At 50.7% G+C, this 14,475-nt stretch overlaps 8 protein-coding genes across 8 annotated transcripts; 4 read left to right on the top strand and 4 right to left on the bottom strand.

Annotated features, from left to right (window-relative positions):
* Positions 1-8: 8 nt before the first annotated feature.
* Positions 9-1,718, top strand: M438DRAFT_41913 (uncharacterized protein). The gene is made up of 4 exons (XM_029910089.1): positions 9-114; positions 168-444; positions 497-748; positions 808-1,718. The coding sequence occupies exons 1-4, from the start codon at positions 85-87 to the stop codon at positions 1,542-1,544; spliced, it is 1,296 nt and encodes a 431-aa protein (XP_029759308.1). The 5' UTR covers positions 9-84; the 3' UTR covers positions 1,545-1,718.
* A 106-nt stretch (positions 1,719-1,824) lies between these two features.
* Positions 1,825-3,134, bottom strand: M438DRAFT_346765 (Arginase/deacetylase). The gene has a single exon (XM_029905761.1). It carries the CDS (start codon positions 3,055-3,057, stop codon positions 1,924-1,926), a length of 1,134 nt encoding a protein of 377 aa, XP_029759309.1. The 5' UTR covers positions 3,058-3,134; the 3' UTR covers positions 1,825-1,923.
* A 408-nt stretch (positions 3,135-3,542) lies between these two features.
* On the top strand, positions 3,543-5,774 carry M438DRAFT_375584 (RNA-binding domain-containing protein; the record flags this gene model as incomplete). The annotated part of the gene is made up of 2 exons (XM_029908589.1): positions 3,543-3,567; positions 3,679-5,774. The coding sequence occupies 2 exons, from the start codon at positions 3,543-3,545 to the stop codon at positions 5,772-5,774; spliced, it is 2,121 nt and encodes a 706-aa protein (XP_029759310.1).
* A 1,458-nt stretch (positions 5,775-7,232) lies between these two features.
* M438DRAFT_276551 (uncharacterized protein) lies at positions 7,233-7,433 on the top strand (the record flags this gene model as incomplete). Its single annotated transcript, XM_029900862.1, has 1 exon — positions 7,233-7,433. One exon carries the CDS (start codon positions 7,233-7,235, stop codon positions 7,431-7,433), a length of 201 nt encoding a protein of 66 aa, XP_029759311.1.
* A 675-nt stretch (positions 7,434-8,108) lies between these two features.
* M438DRAFT_398110 (cytochrome b5) lies at positions 8,109-9,038 on the bottom strand. Its single transcript, XM_029909337.1, has 4 exons — positions 8,897-9,038; positions 8,809-8,846; positions 8,691-8,748; positions 8,109-8,636 (listed from the first exon to the last, which is right to left on the bottom strand). The coding sequence occupies exons 1-4, from the start codon at positions 8,985-8,987 to the stop codon at positions 8,455-8,457; spliced, it is 369 nt and encodes a 122-aa protein (XP_029759312.1). The 5' UTR covers positions 8,988-9,038; the 3' UTR covers positions 8,109-8,454.
* A 264-nt stretch (positions 9,039-9,302) lies between these two features.
* M438DRAFT_42049 (uncharacterized protein) lies at positions 9,303-9,711 on the bottom strand. Its single transcript, XM_029910090.1, has one exon. It carries the CDS (start codon positions 9,566-9,568, stop codon positions 9,395-9,397), a length of 174 nt encoding a protein of 57 aa, XP_029759313.1. The 5' UTR covers positions 9,569-9,711; the 3' UTR covers positions 9,303-9,394.
* Positions 9,614-11,701, top strand: M438DRAFT_406724 (uncharacterized protein). The gene has a single exon (XM_029909865.1). The coding sequence runs from the start codon at positions 9,855-9,857 to the stop codon at positions 11,589-11,591; it is 1,737 nt and encodes a 578-aa protein (XP_029759314.1). The 5' UTR covers positions 9,614-9,854; the 3' UTR covers positions 11,592-11,701.
* Positions 11,702-11,861: 160 nt separating this feature from the next.
* On the bottom strand, positions 11,862-14,311 carry M438DRAFT_299449 (uncharacterized protein). Its single transcript, XM_029902022.1, has 5 exons — positions 13,814-14,311; positions 13,402-13,760; positions 13,171-13,346; positions 12,916-13,119; positions 11,862-12,862 (listed from the first exon to the last, which is right to left on the bottom strand). The coding sequence occupies exons 1-5, from the start codon at positions 13,996-13,998 to the stop codon at positions 11,951-11,953; spliced, it is 1,836 nt and encodes a 611-aa protein (XP_029759315.1). The 5' UTR covers positions 13,999-14,311; the 3' UTR covers positions 11,862-11,950.
* Positions 14,312-14,475: the final 164 nt, after the last annotated feature.

Consider the following 14,475-nt stretch of genomic DNA (forward strand, 5'->3'; position numbering starts at 1 on the left):
TCCAACGAGCTCCCCCTCCACAACAGCAGGCTGGAGCCCATCTCGACACTTGCAATACACATCAAACACAGTGAACACGCCAACATGTCTGACGGCTCACATTCAGAGAAGCCTGTAGGTAACATGCATCAAGCCATCCGATATAGGCTGACACGACTGGGAAACAGAAAGCCGGCGCCGAATCACCGACCACGGCTCGCGAGCTCGATTTCGACGATGACCACGACGAGAGCCGACCCATCAAAAGCCCTACGCCCAAGCAGGTCAGCTTCGTTGAGGTCGAGGACGAAGATGCTCCATCAAAGCCCGCCCGCCCTCTGAGTCCCCAATCTCAGAACGAGAAGACCCTCAAGGAGGCCTTTCCCACAATCGACGCCAAGGTCATCCGCGCCGTCTTGATAGCAAGCGGTGGCAATGTCGAACCTGCTTTCAACGCTCTTCTAGGCAAGCTCTCCCTTTGAACCCTGCTTACGAACCTACTCTGACTGTTCGCCAGCCATGTCCGACCCAGACTTCAAACCCGAGGAGGCTCCCCCACCGCGTCCCCCGAGACCTACTCAGGCTCAGCGACAGCTTGATGCCGACGAGCAATACGCTCGTCAGCTCGCTCAACACTTCCAGTCTGAATCTCGTCCTCAGCGTGCTATGAGAGACGAGGATGATCGCGGCCCGCCTCTGCCCAACCGCCCTAGACAGCAGCAGCGTCCAGGCCTTGCTGAGGATGACCGAGAGTACAGCTTCTTTGATGGTATGATTCAGACCACTGCCGAGAACCATGTCTGATGAACATAGCTGACTTTCTCGAAGATGACCTACCCCAGATCAAAGAGAACGTGCGCAAGGGCTTCTTGGAGACGCAAACAAAGGTCAACAGATGGATCACTGACTTCAGAAAGAAGCTGGACGGAGAGGACAACGACGACCCGTATGCCGGTCCGACCAGGCAGGATAGCCCACCTCGCAGGCAGAACTATGGTCCCTCGCAGTCCGAGCAGCTCTATGGTATCCGCAGATCGGCCGATGTGAGCAGAAAGAGCACAGACAAGGATCGCTACGACTTGGACAACCGCGTCTTGGACGACGATTTTACTGCTCTAGAACTTCGCGACGATGAGGCTCCTTCGCGTGCTTCGTCCTCGCGCAATCGCCCTCTCGCCAACCCTGACCTTTTCAAGGCCAATGTCGCCCCACCTCAATCCGGTCCGGTAGACGAGGTTGACGCCATAGACCGAAGGAACCAACGTCAACCCTCTCCTAGTGGTGCCTCCAAGTCAGCCAAGTGGCAGCCTTTGACTTCGATTGCTCCCAATCCTGAGTCCGAAGAGAACGACCCCTTTAGTCTGGGTGACAGCGATGACGAGAAGGAGACCAAGACCAAGGATACCAGAGAGTCTGACACTGCCCGCCTGAAAGAAGCTGCTCGTAAGAGCGTGACGGCCGAGTCCGCTGATGCTCCGAAAGAGCTCCAGGCCAGCGAAAGATCTGGAAGCACCAATGTCAGGGACAAGGAAGCCGAGGCTTTGTTGACTGGCAAGAAGCCTTAAAGCTTACACATCGTATACCCCTGCTTCACTTTTGCGATCTTGATATACATAGCGAACACAATGGAACAAGCACGGTCATTTTACAACGTTGATCTGATATTTCAAGATATCGAAGACCATCACCCTCAAGCACAAATCGAAAGCTTCTTTTACTAGTATCCAACGGCCTGTTTTCTAAATCACATTCTTGCTAGTGACGTTCAGCATAGTATCTGGAAGGGACATTCCAGCCAGACAGCTCTGCAAAATAGAGGTTGAGAACATGACATCAGGACACAACGACTCGCGGCAAAATTCAATCAGTTGGGTTTTAGTGATGGTTCTCTGAGCGTAAACACCCGAGCACGATGGCCGATTATCTGCTTGGTTACCGTACAATTCACAACGGGCCTGAATCCGCTCTAACTGGATTGTCCACCATCAACTGCAGCAAAGACATGACGACCTCCGATGCTGCCAAAGTGGTCGGCTCTCCAGGATTATCATAGATGGGTGCCACTTCGACAACATCGCCTCCAACGACATGCAGACTTGATAATCCATCAAGGATTGTGAGAAGTTCTCTCGTAGTCCAACCTCCGACTTCTGCTGTGCCCGTTGCTGGCGCGAATGCAGGGTCAAGAACATCAATGTCAACAGATATGTAAACCTTCGTCCCAGCGACGCGGCGCTTCAGCTTGTCAATGACTCCTTGGGGTGTGAGTCTATCGATATCCCTGGCCTTGATCATCTCAAACCCGCAGCGTCGGTCGTTCCTTACATCATGCTTCTTGTTCATGACTGGCGCTCTGATTCCTGCATGGATTGAGGTGTTTCTGACCAGGCCTTCTTCGTGTGCAATGTGCAGAAAAGTGCCATGGTTGACGCCCGCATAGTGCGAGACGCCTCCTCCGAGCACTTCGGGATCCCATGTGTCGATGTGGCTGTCGAAGTGGATGACACTTACTGGGCCCCAATGCTTGATCGTAGACCTCAAAGCAGATAGAGTCGTTGTATGGTCGCCGCCAAGGGTTACAATTCTCGGTACAGTGTAGTCCGTCGAGTTGGTTGGTCGGCTCGAGATGATTCTGTGGGCTGTGTCGAGCTGCTTCAAAGCCACAGTGTTGTCCAGCACGGTCAGGGGAGCATCCCCACAGTCGACAATGGTGGCCCATTCCTTGAATAGATTGTTTCCACTGTAGATGCTCCATGCCGAGTCCGGATGAATGCGACGAGATCCTGTTCTGATGCCATTTGGTCCGAATCGGGCACCCGGTCTCGCAGTCACACCAGTGTCGAATGGAGCTCCCAGGATGGCAATGTCATATTTCTCGAAGCCATCCTTGTCGAGACAATGCACGTAAGGCAGATTCGCAAACGTCGTGAGTCCTGCGAACTTGGCTCCAGTGATATCAATCTCTTCATGCCCAAAGCTGTGCATCATGGGAGATTGATATGCTGCCACAGGTGGGAAAGCAATGTCCCGTCCAGCAGCAGCCGAAGCAAGTAGTAAGATTGAGAGTGTGGAAAGCATTGTGGAGAAAGAGGCAACAATGGGTGGTAGAACCAGACCTTTGGCTCGCACGAGGGAATATATAAAGACTTAGTAGCACAAGTTAGATAGCCATACAAAGTGGTGACAGAGGTCGATTAATGTTCGGCTATCGCAAGCAGTTTCGGCTGGACATGCTCAAAGGGGAAGGTACTCGCGTCCAGATTGACGTAGCTATCGAGTTCTACCAAAGTTGAGGTGGCTTGACCATAACACCTATTATATCATTTACAGCTGGATTGAAGATGTTCCTTCGACATGTTGCTCTTTGAGAATTCATAAACTTGGAAGATTGCAATCTGTAGATTGGGGTGATGGGTCGAATGGCAGAAGGCGGTGTGGAGGCGGGAGTGGAAAGCAGCACAGACTTGCCTCGGAAAGAAAGTCTCAGTTGGGCCCTGTTTGCTGCTGCTGCACTTTTTTTTTGAAATCTGAAATAACTATTCCATACAACAACATAGACAATCATGACACCCCCACGCAAGAAGCAACGTTTGTCTCTGGACGCCGCAGAAGTCAAGGCCGCTGTTGAAAACGCAACCGAGGCAGCCGTCGAGAGCAATGCTGTCACCAAGGACGCATCCAAGGAAAGCGAGCTCGAAGCCGCCGCCCAGCGCCGCTCTTTGTTCGTCCGCTCGCTGCCCGACTCTGCAACCTCCGAGTCTTTGACCGAGATCTTTTCCGCTTCGTTCCCCATCAAGCACGCCGTCGCCGTCACCGACAAGGAATCAAAGAAGTGCAAGGGTTATGGTTTCGTCACCTTCGCCGACGCCGAGGACTGCCAAAAGGCAAAGGAAGAATTCAATGGATTCGCTGTTGATGGCAAGAAGTTGCGCTGCGAGGTCGCCGAGCCCAGACACCGTGAGAAGGGCGCCGCTGCTGTTCCCTCGGCTGGCGAGAAGTTCAAGGAATCTCAAGCCAAGGAGCGCGCTGCCGCTCAAGTCCCGAGACTCATTGTTCGCAACCTTCCCTGGAGTATCAAGTACCCGGACCAACTGGCCAAGCTGTTCCAAAGCTACGGAAAGGTCAAGCACACTGTCCTTCCCAAGGGCAAGACTGGCCTCCTCCGTGGTTTCGGTTTCGTCATCATGCGTGGCAGACCCAATGCTGAGAAGGCTATCGAGGGTGTGAACGGAAAGGAGATTGACGGAAGACAATTGGCAGTTGATTGGGCTGTTGACAAGGAGACCTGGGACAACACTCCCCAGGAGGAGACCAAAGAGAAGGAAACTGCCAATGGAGATGCCACAGATGAAGACGCCGTTGACGGCGCCAGCGAACATATCATGGACGAGGACGATGACGAGTCGGGCTCTGATGAGGACGACGAGGACGTGGACATGGATGACATGGACGATGAAGACGAGGACATGAAGCCGAGAACAGAGGACAACTCTTCGACCCTGTTCATCCGCAACTTGCCCTTCTCATGCACAGACGAGGATCTCGAGGATCACTTCACCCAATTTGGCTCAGTCCGCTACGCAAGAATTGTTGTTGATCAAGAAACCGAGCGCCCCAGAGGTACCGGGTTTGTCTGCTTCTACGAACTGGATGATGCCGACAACGTTCTCAAGAACGCCCCCAGACACCAGCCTCCCCGTTTGAACGACCCCAAAGCCAAGGATGGCTCCATCCAAATGACCCACTCAGTCCTGCAAAACGAAGACGCCGACCCCACTGGAAAGTTCACTCTGGATGGACGTGTCCTGCAGGTTTCCCGTGCTGTCAACAAGAACGAAGCCAATCGTCTCACCGAGGAGGGTGCCGCCAACCGTTTCAAGCGTGACACTGACAGAAGACGCCTATACTTGCTTTCTGAGGGAACCATCCCCTCAAACTCACCTCTTTACGAGCAACTTCCTCCGTCTGAGAGAACCATGAGAGAAGCCAGTGCCAAGCAGAGAAAGACTCTGATTGAGAGTAATCCTTCTCTGCATTTGAGTCTGACACGTCTTTCGGTCCGTAACATCCCTAGATCCATCACATCAAAGGACCTCAAGCAACTTGCCAGAGAGGCCGTCGTTGGTTTCGCCACCGATGTCAAGGAGGGCAAGCGCGGACGCCTCAACAGAGAGGAGCTCAGCAGAGGTGGCGAGGAGGATGCAAAGGCCGAGGCCGACCGCAAGAAGCGCGCCAAGGGTATTGTCAAGCAAGCAAAGATCGTCTTCGAAGGTCGCGAGGGCGCCAAAGTGGACGAGAAGAGTGGTGCAGGCCGTAGTCGTGGATACGGTTTCATCGAGTATTACACACATCGTTCGGCCCTGATGGGTCTGCGTTGGTTGAACGGTCACGCCATCGGATACCAAGCACAAGAACAGAAGGGCAAGGGCAAGATGTCGCAAGAAATGCTTGCCGAACGCAAGAAGCGCCTGATCGTTGAGTTCGCCATCGAGAACGCCCAGGTCGTCAAGCGTAGAAAGGAGATTGAAGAAAAGTCTCGCGAGCGCTCTTTCGCGGCCACCGCACCCACTGCCGACGGCAAGAGACCGTCTTCGGGTCGTGACACCAAGTTTGGAGCGGGTGACCGCGGCAAAGGAGGCAAGTTCGACCGCAAGCGCAAGCGAGATGGAAAGGATGAGGCTCCTGTTGATGAGGAGAAGAACAAGAAGGCTCCTGCCGATGAAAAGTTGGCCAAGCGTCAGCAAATCATTCAGAAGAAGCGTATGGCTCGTCGTGCTCGCAAGCAGGGTGCCTAAGGATATCGATGTTTACCCGTCCACACGGCATGAATCTGTGCGACTCGCGAGTCTTTGTCTATCGGGTCTATGCTGAGCGCTCGGTCAAAGGAGTAGGCTGTCATACGCGGTGTTGAAGTGCATTCAGTTGATAGGAGGAAACAGCAGTGGGACAGGACTGCATAGGCGTTCATTGAGTCGATGCCATCAAGAGCCAATGGGCTATTATTTCGTATATTCTCCTTCTTCATAATCAAAGCGAGCATTCTTCGTCCACTTTCTGCTTCGTTACAGTGGCGCCATATTCTTCGAAGTCTTTTGCAGAGCATACCTATTCGCAAATACTCTTCGTCCATCACACAGAAAATGTTTCGAGCTCGTGTCGCCAGAAAGCTTCAACAAGCTGCAAGCATCCATATTGTTGAGTGCTTGTCTGGAGAGAGCTCAGATCTTATTCAACCAGGTTCACAAGCACGGCGATGTGCAAAAAGAGAACCTGGTTTTGTTGTGGACCCGACTATGCCTCGGTGTCACCACCGGGTTGTCACTGCCGCTCGGTAGTCACCCATCGTCACGGGTCTTTGTGTTCTCGAAGCCTCGAACCTTTTTCTTCCAACCATCTGACATGTCGTGCGGCATGCGCGTGTGGAAAATGTGAGAGTCGCCCTTGCACCGATGTCGGATTGGTAGTGGACAGATCGAGCATAAATGTGATCTCTTCCCAATTAGGAAGTGTATACAGCGCACGGGAAGCAGGAACGATCTTTCCACCAGGGGTCCACATTTTCTTATTTTCCAAGCAAACATTTTGGTTCCTTGTGTTCAGGAGCATAGGTTCCTTATCAGAAGCTCCATCCATTGGACTTGTCACTCTTCGGAGATTTTCCTTTCTGTCGTAGCCCGGCGACCCTGCATACAATGTCGATAGCCTTACCGGCTGCTGTCTGTCAACACCATCGGCATGCTCCCTTCCAACCTCTTCGTCGCTGCAAGTCATTGCCATTACGTGCATGACCATCTGTCTTGTGCACAGGTCCCCGTCCGTCACTTTTTGCAATGACAGGTCTCTCACATGCGCGTCATGAGTATTCACAATCGAGCAAGAAGAAGCGTGTGGTTGAGTAAACAGATCAGAGCCTCATGTCTTGAGGAATGCAGAAGACTTGTCTGTATATATATACCATGTGAAGAGTGCTCCCTGGTGGCCGGATCAATCCGACCACATTTACTCTCCATTGAACTGCCAGATAATCATCTCTCTGCTTATACCCTGCTTGACATCCCGCTGTTACATGCTTCGAGCTCAGTAATCCACGACTTCTCCCGGTACTCACGACACTCCCGCAAGTCCACAGCATTTCCGTCCCTCGACCGGTACTACCTCTCTACACTTCGATTTCAGGTAAGCTGCAATACCTATATATTGCTCCCAATTCTCTTCAATATACTGAATGCAAATCTGCAGTCGGAAGCAAAGCCATGTGCCAGTACGAGAACATCCACTACGGCTGCGGTCATGCCGTTCGTCGTCTCATCAAGCACTGCCACTTCGCTCGCAACGATCCCAACCATCAATGCTTTGGTGCTTGGTCCGTCAAGAGAGAGTGGTCCAACCCTACAGAGTACTGTCGCAACTGCGCATACTATGCTAGACAGCGAACTTTCGGTCACGGCCGCTGAGCGACCGGTCCAACCAGTTTGAGATAAGGAAGTCCCCACGGACACTGTTTATTTATTGGTTCTGGGAAAACAAGGCGCAAAAGGTGAATAGGGAAAGAACCCGGTTGGTCGATAGGAAAAGGTCTCGTGGTTCAGGCGTTTGGTTCAAGGATTACAGATCCTGACGTTGTAGAGCGCGAATGGTATTCGAGCTTGAAGTCTGGAAACTCTGGCTGCATTGGAAAAGTCATGCGTTGTACGTCTTTTCAACCGCTTGTGCTGTATTGCAAGGTTCTTCAATATATTGTTACACCCGCATGGCCGATGATCAAATCTGCTCGTGAACTGTTCGTTGTCAATGTCCCGGCTTGTAGCAGCTTGTAACGTTACCTGCGAGGTGTAGAACTTGAATTACCGATAAGATTGGTGTCGTCTGCCAGAAATATTCCCACTCCTTTCTGTCTCTCGAGTATAAGACCTCGTCCACCCCCTACCATTTCCACAACTCAGAATCAGAAACAAACAATCGCCACATATCGTCAAACACCAGAAGCGAAGCAGATTCTTTCGACGAATTACAACCACTCGATCGAAGCTTTCTAAGAGCAAGGATCCACGAGATGTGTACCTGGAATGCACTCCACTACAGCTGTGGCCATGATGCAAAGAAGCTGGATCACGCTTGCAGATGGGCTGCATACGCCGAATGCAAGAGAATCTGGCGCATCGGAACACACCTCAGAATGAGAAGAAGTTGCCCGAACTGCTCCGGACGGGTTGCGGCCTGGTGCCGTCAGTGTTGAAGGTAAGACAATCGCTTCTCTCCGAGTGAATCGGATTTCATGCTGACTCTGCGAATGATAGGATGGTTTAGGCGGACGTATTACGGGTTTATCGGGAGGCTTGATTTTCAATTTCTTCCAAAGGAGCCCAGGGTTTATCAACAATGTTGTGGCAATTGATTTGGTCACCTTTTAGGATGGAGGAATCGATGTCTTGGGTATATTGTTATGGGCTATCATGTTGGGTTGTCATCAGCAGATCACAAGTTCGAATTACCAGTGGCAACCTTGCCCTTGATGTTGTAACGCTTGCTGAAGAAGGTGAACCAATCATCAAGCACCTTCTTGTGCTCTGGTTTGAGGTCTTCCCACTCAGGGCGGCATTCCTCCTTCTTCAACGAAGATTGTGCTAGAGCTCTGGATGCGTCTTTGCCGGCGAAGACTGCAACGAGAAGTCAGCTCATGGTCATCTCTATCTTTCAAATTCAAAGACTACCAGAGTATGAAGCACCGGGTTCATATGCTTTATTTCCCGTCACATCAAAAACAGTTCCCTGTCACATATGAGCTTTGGATGAAATCAACATCATCACCTTGTGTTCGTGATGCGATACCTTGATAGCCACGTATGTTGGATATCCCTCATGTGTTCCTTTGTAGAAGTCAGTGATGTTTTCCGAGTGTCCATGACGTCCGACCAACCATCGCACTTAGATAGGTAATCCAAGCTAATCGGATCGTCCTTTGGCGGGTCAAGGTCGACCTTCTGTTTCGGCTCAAACTTTCCAGACATTTTGGTCGCGATTTTAATAGGAACTTTGAACTGTTGTTCTGGAGTAGATCGAGAAAGAGGGCTGATCAGATGCTCGAAGATACAGAGTGAAGTTGGGGAGGTTGGCTTGGCGTTGGCCGGGGTTGTTTCTTTGTTCATTCCGTGCTTGACGTCTCGATTGCGAATACGTTCTTCATTCTCTGCTCACCATCGACCCAACCTTTAAGATCGTCGAGAAGGAGCGTAGCACCGACATAATCGACTCCAACGCCAGGACGCTTACCGATGGCCCACGCGTTCCAAACTTCTCGAGCATGCGATGACACTGGGCTAGAACCTCGATGTCCTGCGCTCCCACTTACATCTACTTGCTTGTAAGGGTGGGTGATATACCCTTCAAACAAAGATTCTGTCACGTACGGCCACAGTCAGCTGAAAACTGGGCATCCCGTCCGCTCTGCCATACATAAGCAGTTGAACGGCAGATTAGTACTACGGTGGGTGACCACGTGGGAATCCCTGCTGCTGTACGTTTTGCTTCGTGATCTTTTTGCAATTGAACAGACAGCAGAAGCCATTTTTTGATCTTTCATTAAGAACATTCATCCGAATTCTAGTTTGTCTAACGAGTCCTATCTGGCCAACATCTCGTGCATAACAACCAGCACTGCCTCCTCCAGAGATCTGGGTCCATCCTCAGGCCACCCATCTACTGCAACCAAAGTTGTCGCTGTGCGCACAGTGCAATCAATTATGACTCGCTGGCACGCACAGTGATATCGACCATCCCAAGCGTGTTGAGGTATGTTTGTGTGTTATGCCTGGGTTTCCATCTGAGGAGATCAAACTTCTTCTTTCGTGGGAAATCATCTCATCTGTCGACCGGGCATGCCCATCGTCGGACGTCTGACCGTTCCTGAGGAGGTGTTCCAGCAAATACTATGCTATACTCCAAGGGAAAGTCTGCCTCTACTCTCACTGGTTTCGAAATCCTGGTATATGTCTGTGACGCCGATACTGTACAGGAACATAGAACTCGTGTGGCGTCGCACACAGTATCTCTGTCGTGAAACCCTGGGTCGTAGACTCTGGTGCAAGAGACATGGCGGACCTTGCTCTTGCGAAGAACAAGCACCATGCAAACCAGAATACCATCCAGAAGAAACGTTTGGGAAGCGTGGGTGGTGCTCGTGTCTGACAACGGTTTCTTGTCAAAACAGGACTTACCCTTCACTGTATCTCTTGGTGAGAACGCTGATATCTTCCCCTGAGCACGCAGGTCTCGTACGCTGTCTTCGTCTCGTCGGTGCGGTACCTCGATCGGTGTGGACCGAGCCTCAACAGACTGGACTCTCAAACCAAGACAGTAATCAAATACGATGCATACTGCGAGAAAGTGTACGGACTAAATGCTCAGAGGCAAAGTGGATCGGAGAGCTTGATAGAGGCTCTCCAAGTGCATTTGCCGCTCTTTTGCTGGTGAACCTGAAAAACCTCGAGGCGGTCGAGATGGGCGCGGGCTTCCAACAATTGTTTTCGTTTCTCGGACCTTACACTCAGAAAAGTCTCACCCAATTCACCACGGCTTCGATTGGTGCTTTTCAGGACGAGGTCTTCATGGGACCAGGCCGAACGCCCGAGGCACGATCTGAGAGTCTCTCATCTCTCACCTTGTTCCACTTACCAAACGTTCGCCGTCTTTCGCTGAATATACCGAAACCACTTGAGGGTCGCAAGTTTGTTTGGCCAGACATGACTTCACCGCCTGTGAATATATATCTGACCTCGCTCGAGCTCGCTTTTACCTTCTTAGACGAACACGACTTGCCCCATGTACTCAAGACTTGTCCAAGATTACGCAGTCTGAAGTACGATCTCTGGACCACTGTCAAAGATGGCGAGGTAACAGAAACAGAAGAAGCTATCGTGCGGCTGTCAGCACTTCCACAAGCACTCCTTCCTGTCAAAACAACACTCGAGACCTTCCATCTGCATATAGAGAAATACCATTGGGCTTCTGGATCTTGGAATGAGTACTGGGAGCATACAATCGGCCACATGTCCTTTCATGACTTTCCAAGGCTCAGCACATTGCATGTTCCGTTGCAAGTATTGTTAGGCGACCGTACCGCAACGAGAGACCTGAAAGCAACGCTACCCAGAACGCTGATCAATCTTTGGATAAACCTAGACGGCTTCGACTTTCCTGAGGAGGATTGCCCCGGTAACTCGCCCGTGTACGGAGACGAAGCGATTCTCAGCACTATGATGGACCTCTTTGATCATCGACAAATCTGCACGCCTTCGCTCCAAATCCTCAAAATTCTCGTCGGACAAGTCGATCGTCTGGTCTTGGCCCAGTGGGATCCAGACCTACTTGCAAACGTCCTGGAACCACGAGGGATAGAAGTAAGCGTGGATGTGGTTGTCGATATGGTCATGTGGCGTAACAGTGCGTATGCATCTGACACTTTCCACTCACTCGCGAGACAGCTGCCTCCCTACTTCGATCAGGAGACCATTGACAAGTATCGTGTGCTGGAGAAAGGACCAAATGCACAAGATCGTCGCTATTTTCGCATGATGCAGTTTCTTGGTCAGGGTGGCCAGGACAGCCGCTTATGAAAACATTACTCTCATCAGTCGATGAGGTCCAAAGCCCTCTACGGTTCACCTCGAATCGATAAGACTCGCCATCAAGCTCTTCAATCAGCTCAATCCTCGATATTTTAGCCCTCCCAAGTATAACGTGAAGTCGATAATGACTCTGAGTATATGCCTAGAGGTTAATTTATGGCCCTTGTTGGACCAGCTACTCAGTGTTGACAACTTTCAAGGTCAAGTATTGACAGACTGACGAGCGCAATCATACATTAGCCACTGCAGGTGTTGGGTGTTGGGTGTTGTGTTATCAAAGTTGTCATGATCTATGAACCCATGTATTTACAACACATATATATACTGTATTAATTACTTTTACTTCCCTAGTCATGCTTGCCCGAATGATACGGCCCAGTAGTCCGTCCCGATTGCTCCATATCTAAACGTCTTCTCATCTCCTCGGATTCGTTCTCTCCCGTCGAGTTGTCCTTCTCCTTGTCACTCATGTTGCCACTGTCGCCCTCTTCAACGGAAGTGATGCCCTTCTTCCGTCTCTCGAGTGCGACTTCTGGCATGATTGGTTTTCCACCCAAACTGCACAGCACAACGTCCGAGTCTGCAGTCAAGGCATCCATGACTTCCAACTGTTGGCGTGTGAAAAGATGTGGCATGACAGACCAACGGAGAGGGATAAGTGAGATGATGATGACAGGGAAGCCGATCGCGCCAATAGTCTGCGAGATGGCGACACTGAATCCGACACCAAGGATCTGGAAAAGTAGGAAGAGCATGATCTTCGTTCTCGGAACCTGTAGGAGTGGTTCTGCAGGATCGATGAAGCGGCGCTCTTTGATCAAGAATATCACCTTTTGTGTCATGCCGTTGCCCTCAATGGAACCCCAGCCGACGACGAAGAAGACACCACAAAATAGACAACGAGGAATGGTGCCCAATACAACGAGTAGTGGGCCAGTCATTGTGCCGACAATGGCGAGTCCCATGAGAAAATGGCTGATGCGCTGCTCGACGACGCTCTCGGCTTCGAAGACTTTGCGTCTACGCTCCATAGGCTGGCCATTTTCATCTTCAGTTTCGTGGCTGATGACAAGTTTGTCCTTGTACTCGGTCAACGAGTCAGTGTGCACAGGAGCCTGGGGCACCAGACCGTTTGGAAGAGGAATGCCGATAATGCCAGCAATGAAGCAAGTGGCTCCGAGGAGGGCAAAGTCCCAATGGAAGCCAGCAGGTTTCTTCAGGGGGTACTGTCTTGCTTGAGCTCCAATACTGCTGACATTCTATTTACATCGTCAGCTTGGTCTCATATATGATACACTGTGCTTCAACTTACGTGGTCATAGTAGAACAACAATGTCACGAGAATACCGATCGGAAGGGCGACAAAAACCCATTTCACGGGCAAAGTCCAGAAATGAATCAACCAGCTACGGTCTACTGTCGGGTAGAATGCTCTGGTACGAGGTAACGTGAGCACGTCTGCTTGCTTGATGGTTCCTGGGATGTGGACAAATCCAGTCCAGAACAAGGTGGCAATCTGAACATTTCTGTCAGTCTCCATTAAGGTCATGTTGATGGAACCACTTACAGGATATGCATAGTCAGAGAGCAGTTTGCGGGTGACTGGAGTAAACACTACCGTGTGAGGCAACATCTCCAAAGCATAAACCGTAGCCCAGTAGCATAATGCCACGACGATACTCAAGAAGCCTGCCTCATGTGTGCTTTGGCTGAACTGTGCAATGAGTTCCTGCACACCCTTGACTAGAGGAGAGTAAGCATCTGGCAGTTGTGTCTGATGGATAATGGTGCCACTCACTCATGTAGATGATACCAACGTACATGCCGAAGGCATTGCTTGAGAAATCGGTGATGAACCGCATGTAATCGCATAAGTTTCCAAAAGAAGTGATCCAATGCGTGATAGCGGCCCAGATGGAAACCCATGCCAGAAATTCTGGGTATAGATTGCCAATGCCTTGCCTTACAGCAATATCGTAGATTGTGTAGTTGAAGAGGGATATCAATCCGGTAATTCCCACGATGGTCAATGGTTGAGCAGCCAGAGTACTGAAGACAATTGCTGCAAGGGCTGAAGAGAAGAGCGCCTCATTGACACCAAAAAAGCCATCTGTGTGTCGTTCCATATCCAACAAGAATGCTAGAGCCGGCAAAAGACTGCAAACTTCTTGTTAGTCTCTGTCAATCGATAATAGATGCTTGACACCCACTTTACAAAGTACATGCGGACCGTGGCGGCAAATGCTCTATAGGTGAATGCATCTCTGATGTCGCTCCAGTAATACGGCAGTCGTCTTTTGACGTCGTGATACATGCCACGACCTGGTCTCAGCATACGATAGCGTCTCCATCCGGTTGCACCTTCCCAGGTGTACGGGTCTTGTTTAGCATCCATGGCCGAAGTTGTGGTCTTGCTGATCTGGGTACCAGTCCAGATGTGGCGAATATGTCAACAACTACGCTTCTGATAACCTCTATAACGAGATCTTCAATGTGCTGATAGATTGTGTTTGCCGAGGTAGAATGTCTTGAGCAAAAAGAAAGGAGGGTTAAGATTGACTGTTTTGTTTTTCTCTTTGGCCGAAATGTAGTAACCAACAATGCAGAGAACTAGAAGATCAATACGCCCTGTATAAAGCGTCAAAAGAAGAGATTGTCCAGTAATGGAGTGGGTGGCCGAAGCATGTCTAATGCCCGGTGGAAGGAAGCGTCCGCTCTGTATTTATCCTTCGAGGATTATCCTTTTCCAAGTCGAGAGGTGATGAAATGGTGGCGCACAGGCCCCCGGTTGTTGATTGATGATTCGTGTGGGGCAATGGCCGATCTGACGGCGTGCCAATTTTTTGACGCTATCAAACTTCTACGAATGCCA

Source organism: Aureobasidium pullulans, assembly GCF_000721785.1.
Source record: "Aureobasidium pullulans EXF-150 unplaced genomic scaffold scaffold_12, whole genome shotgun sequence".
NCBI classification, from domain to species: domain Eukaryota; kingdom Fungi; phylum Ascomycota; class Dothideomycetes; order Dothideales; family Saccotheciaceae; genus Aureobasidium; species Aureobasidium pullulans.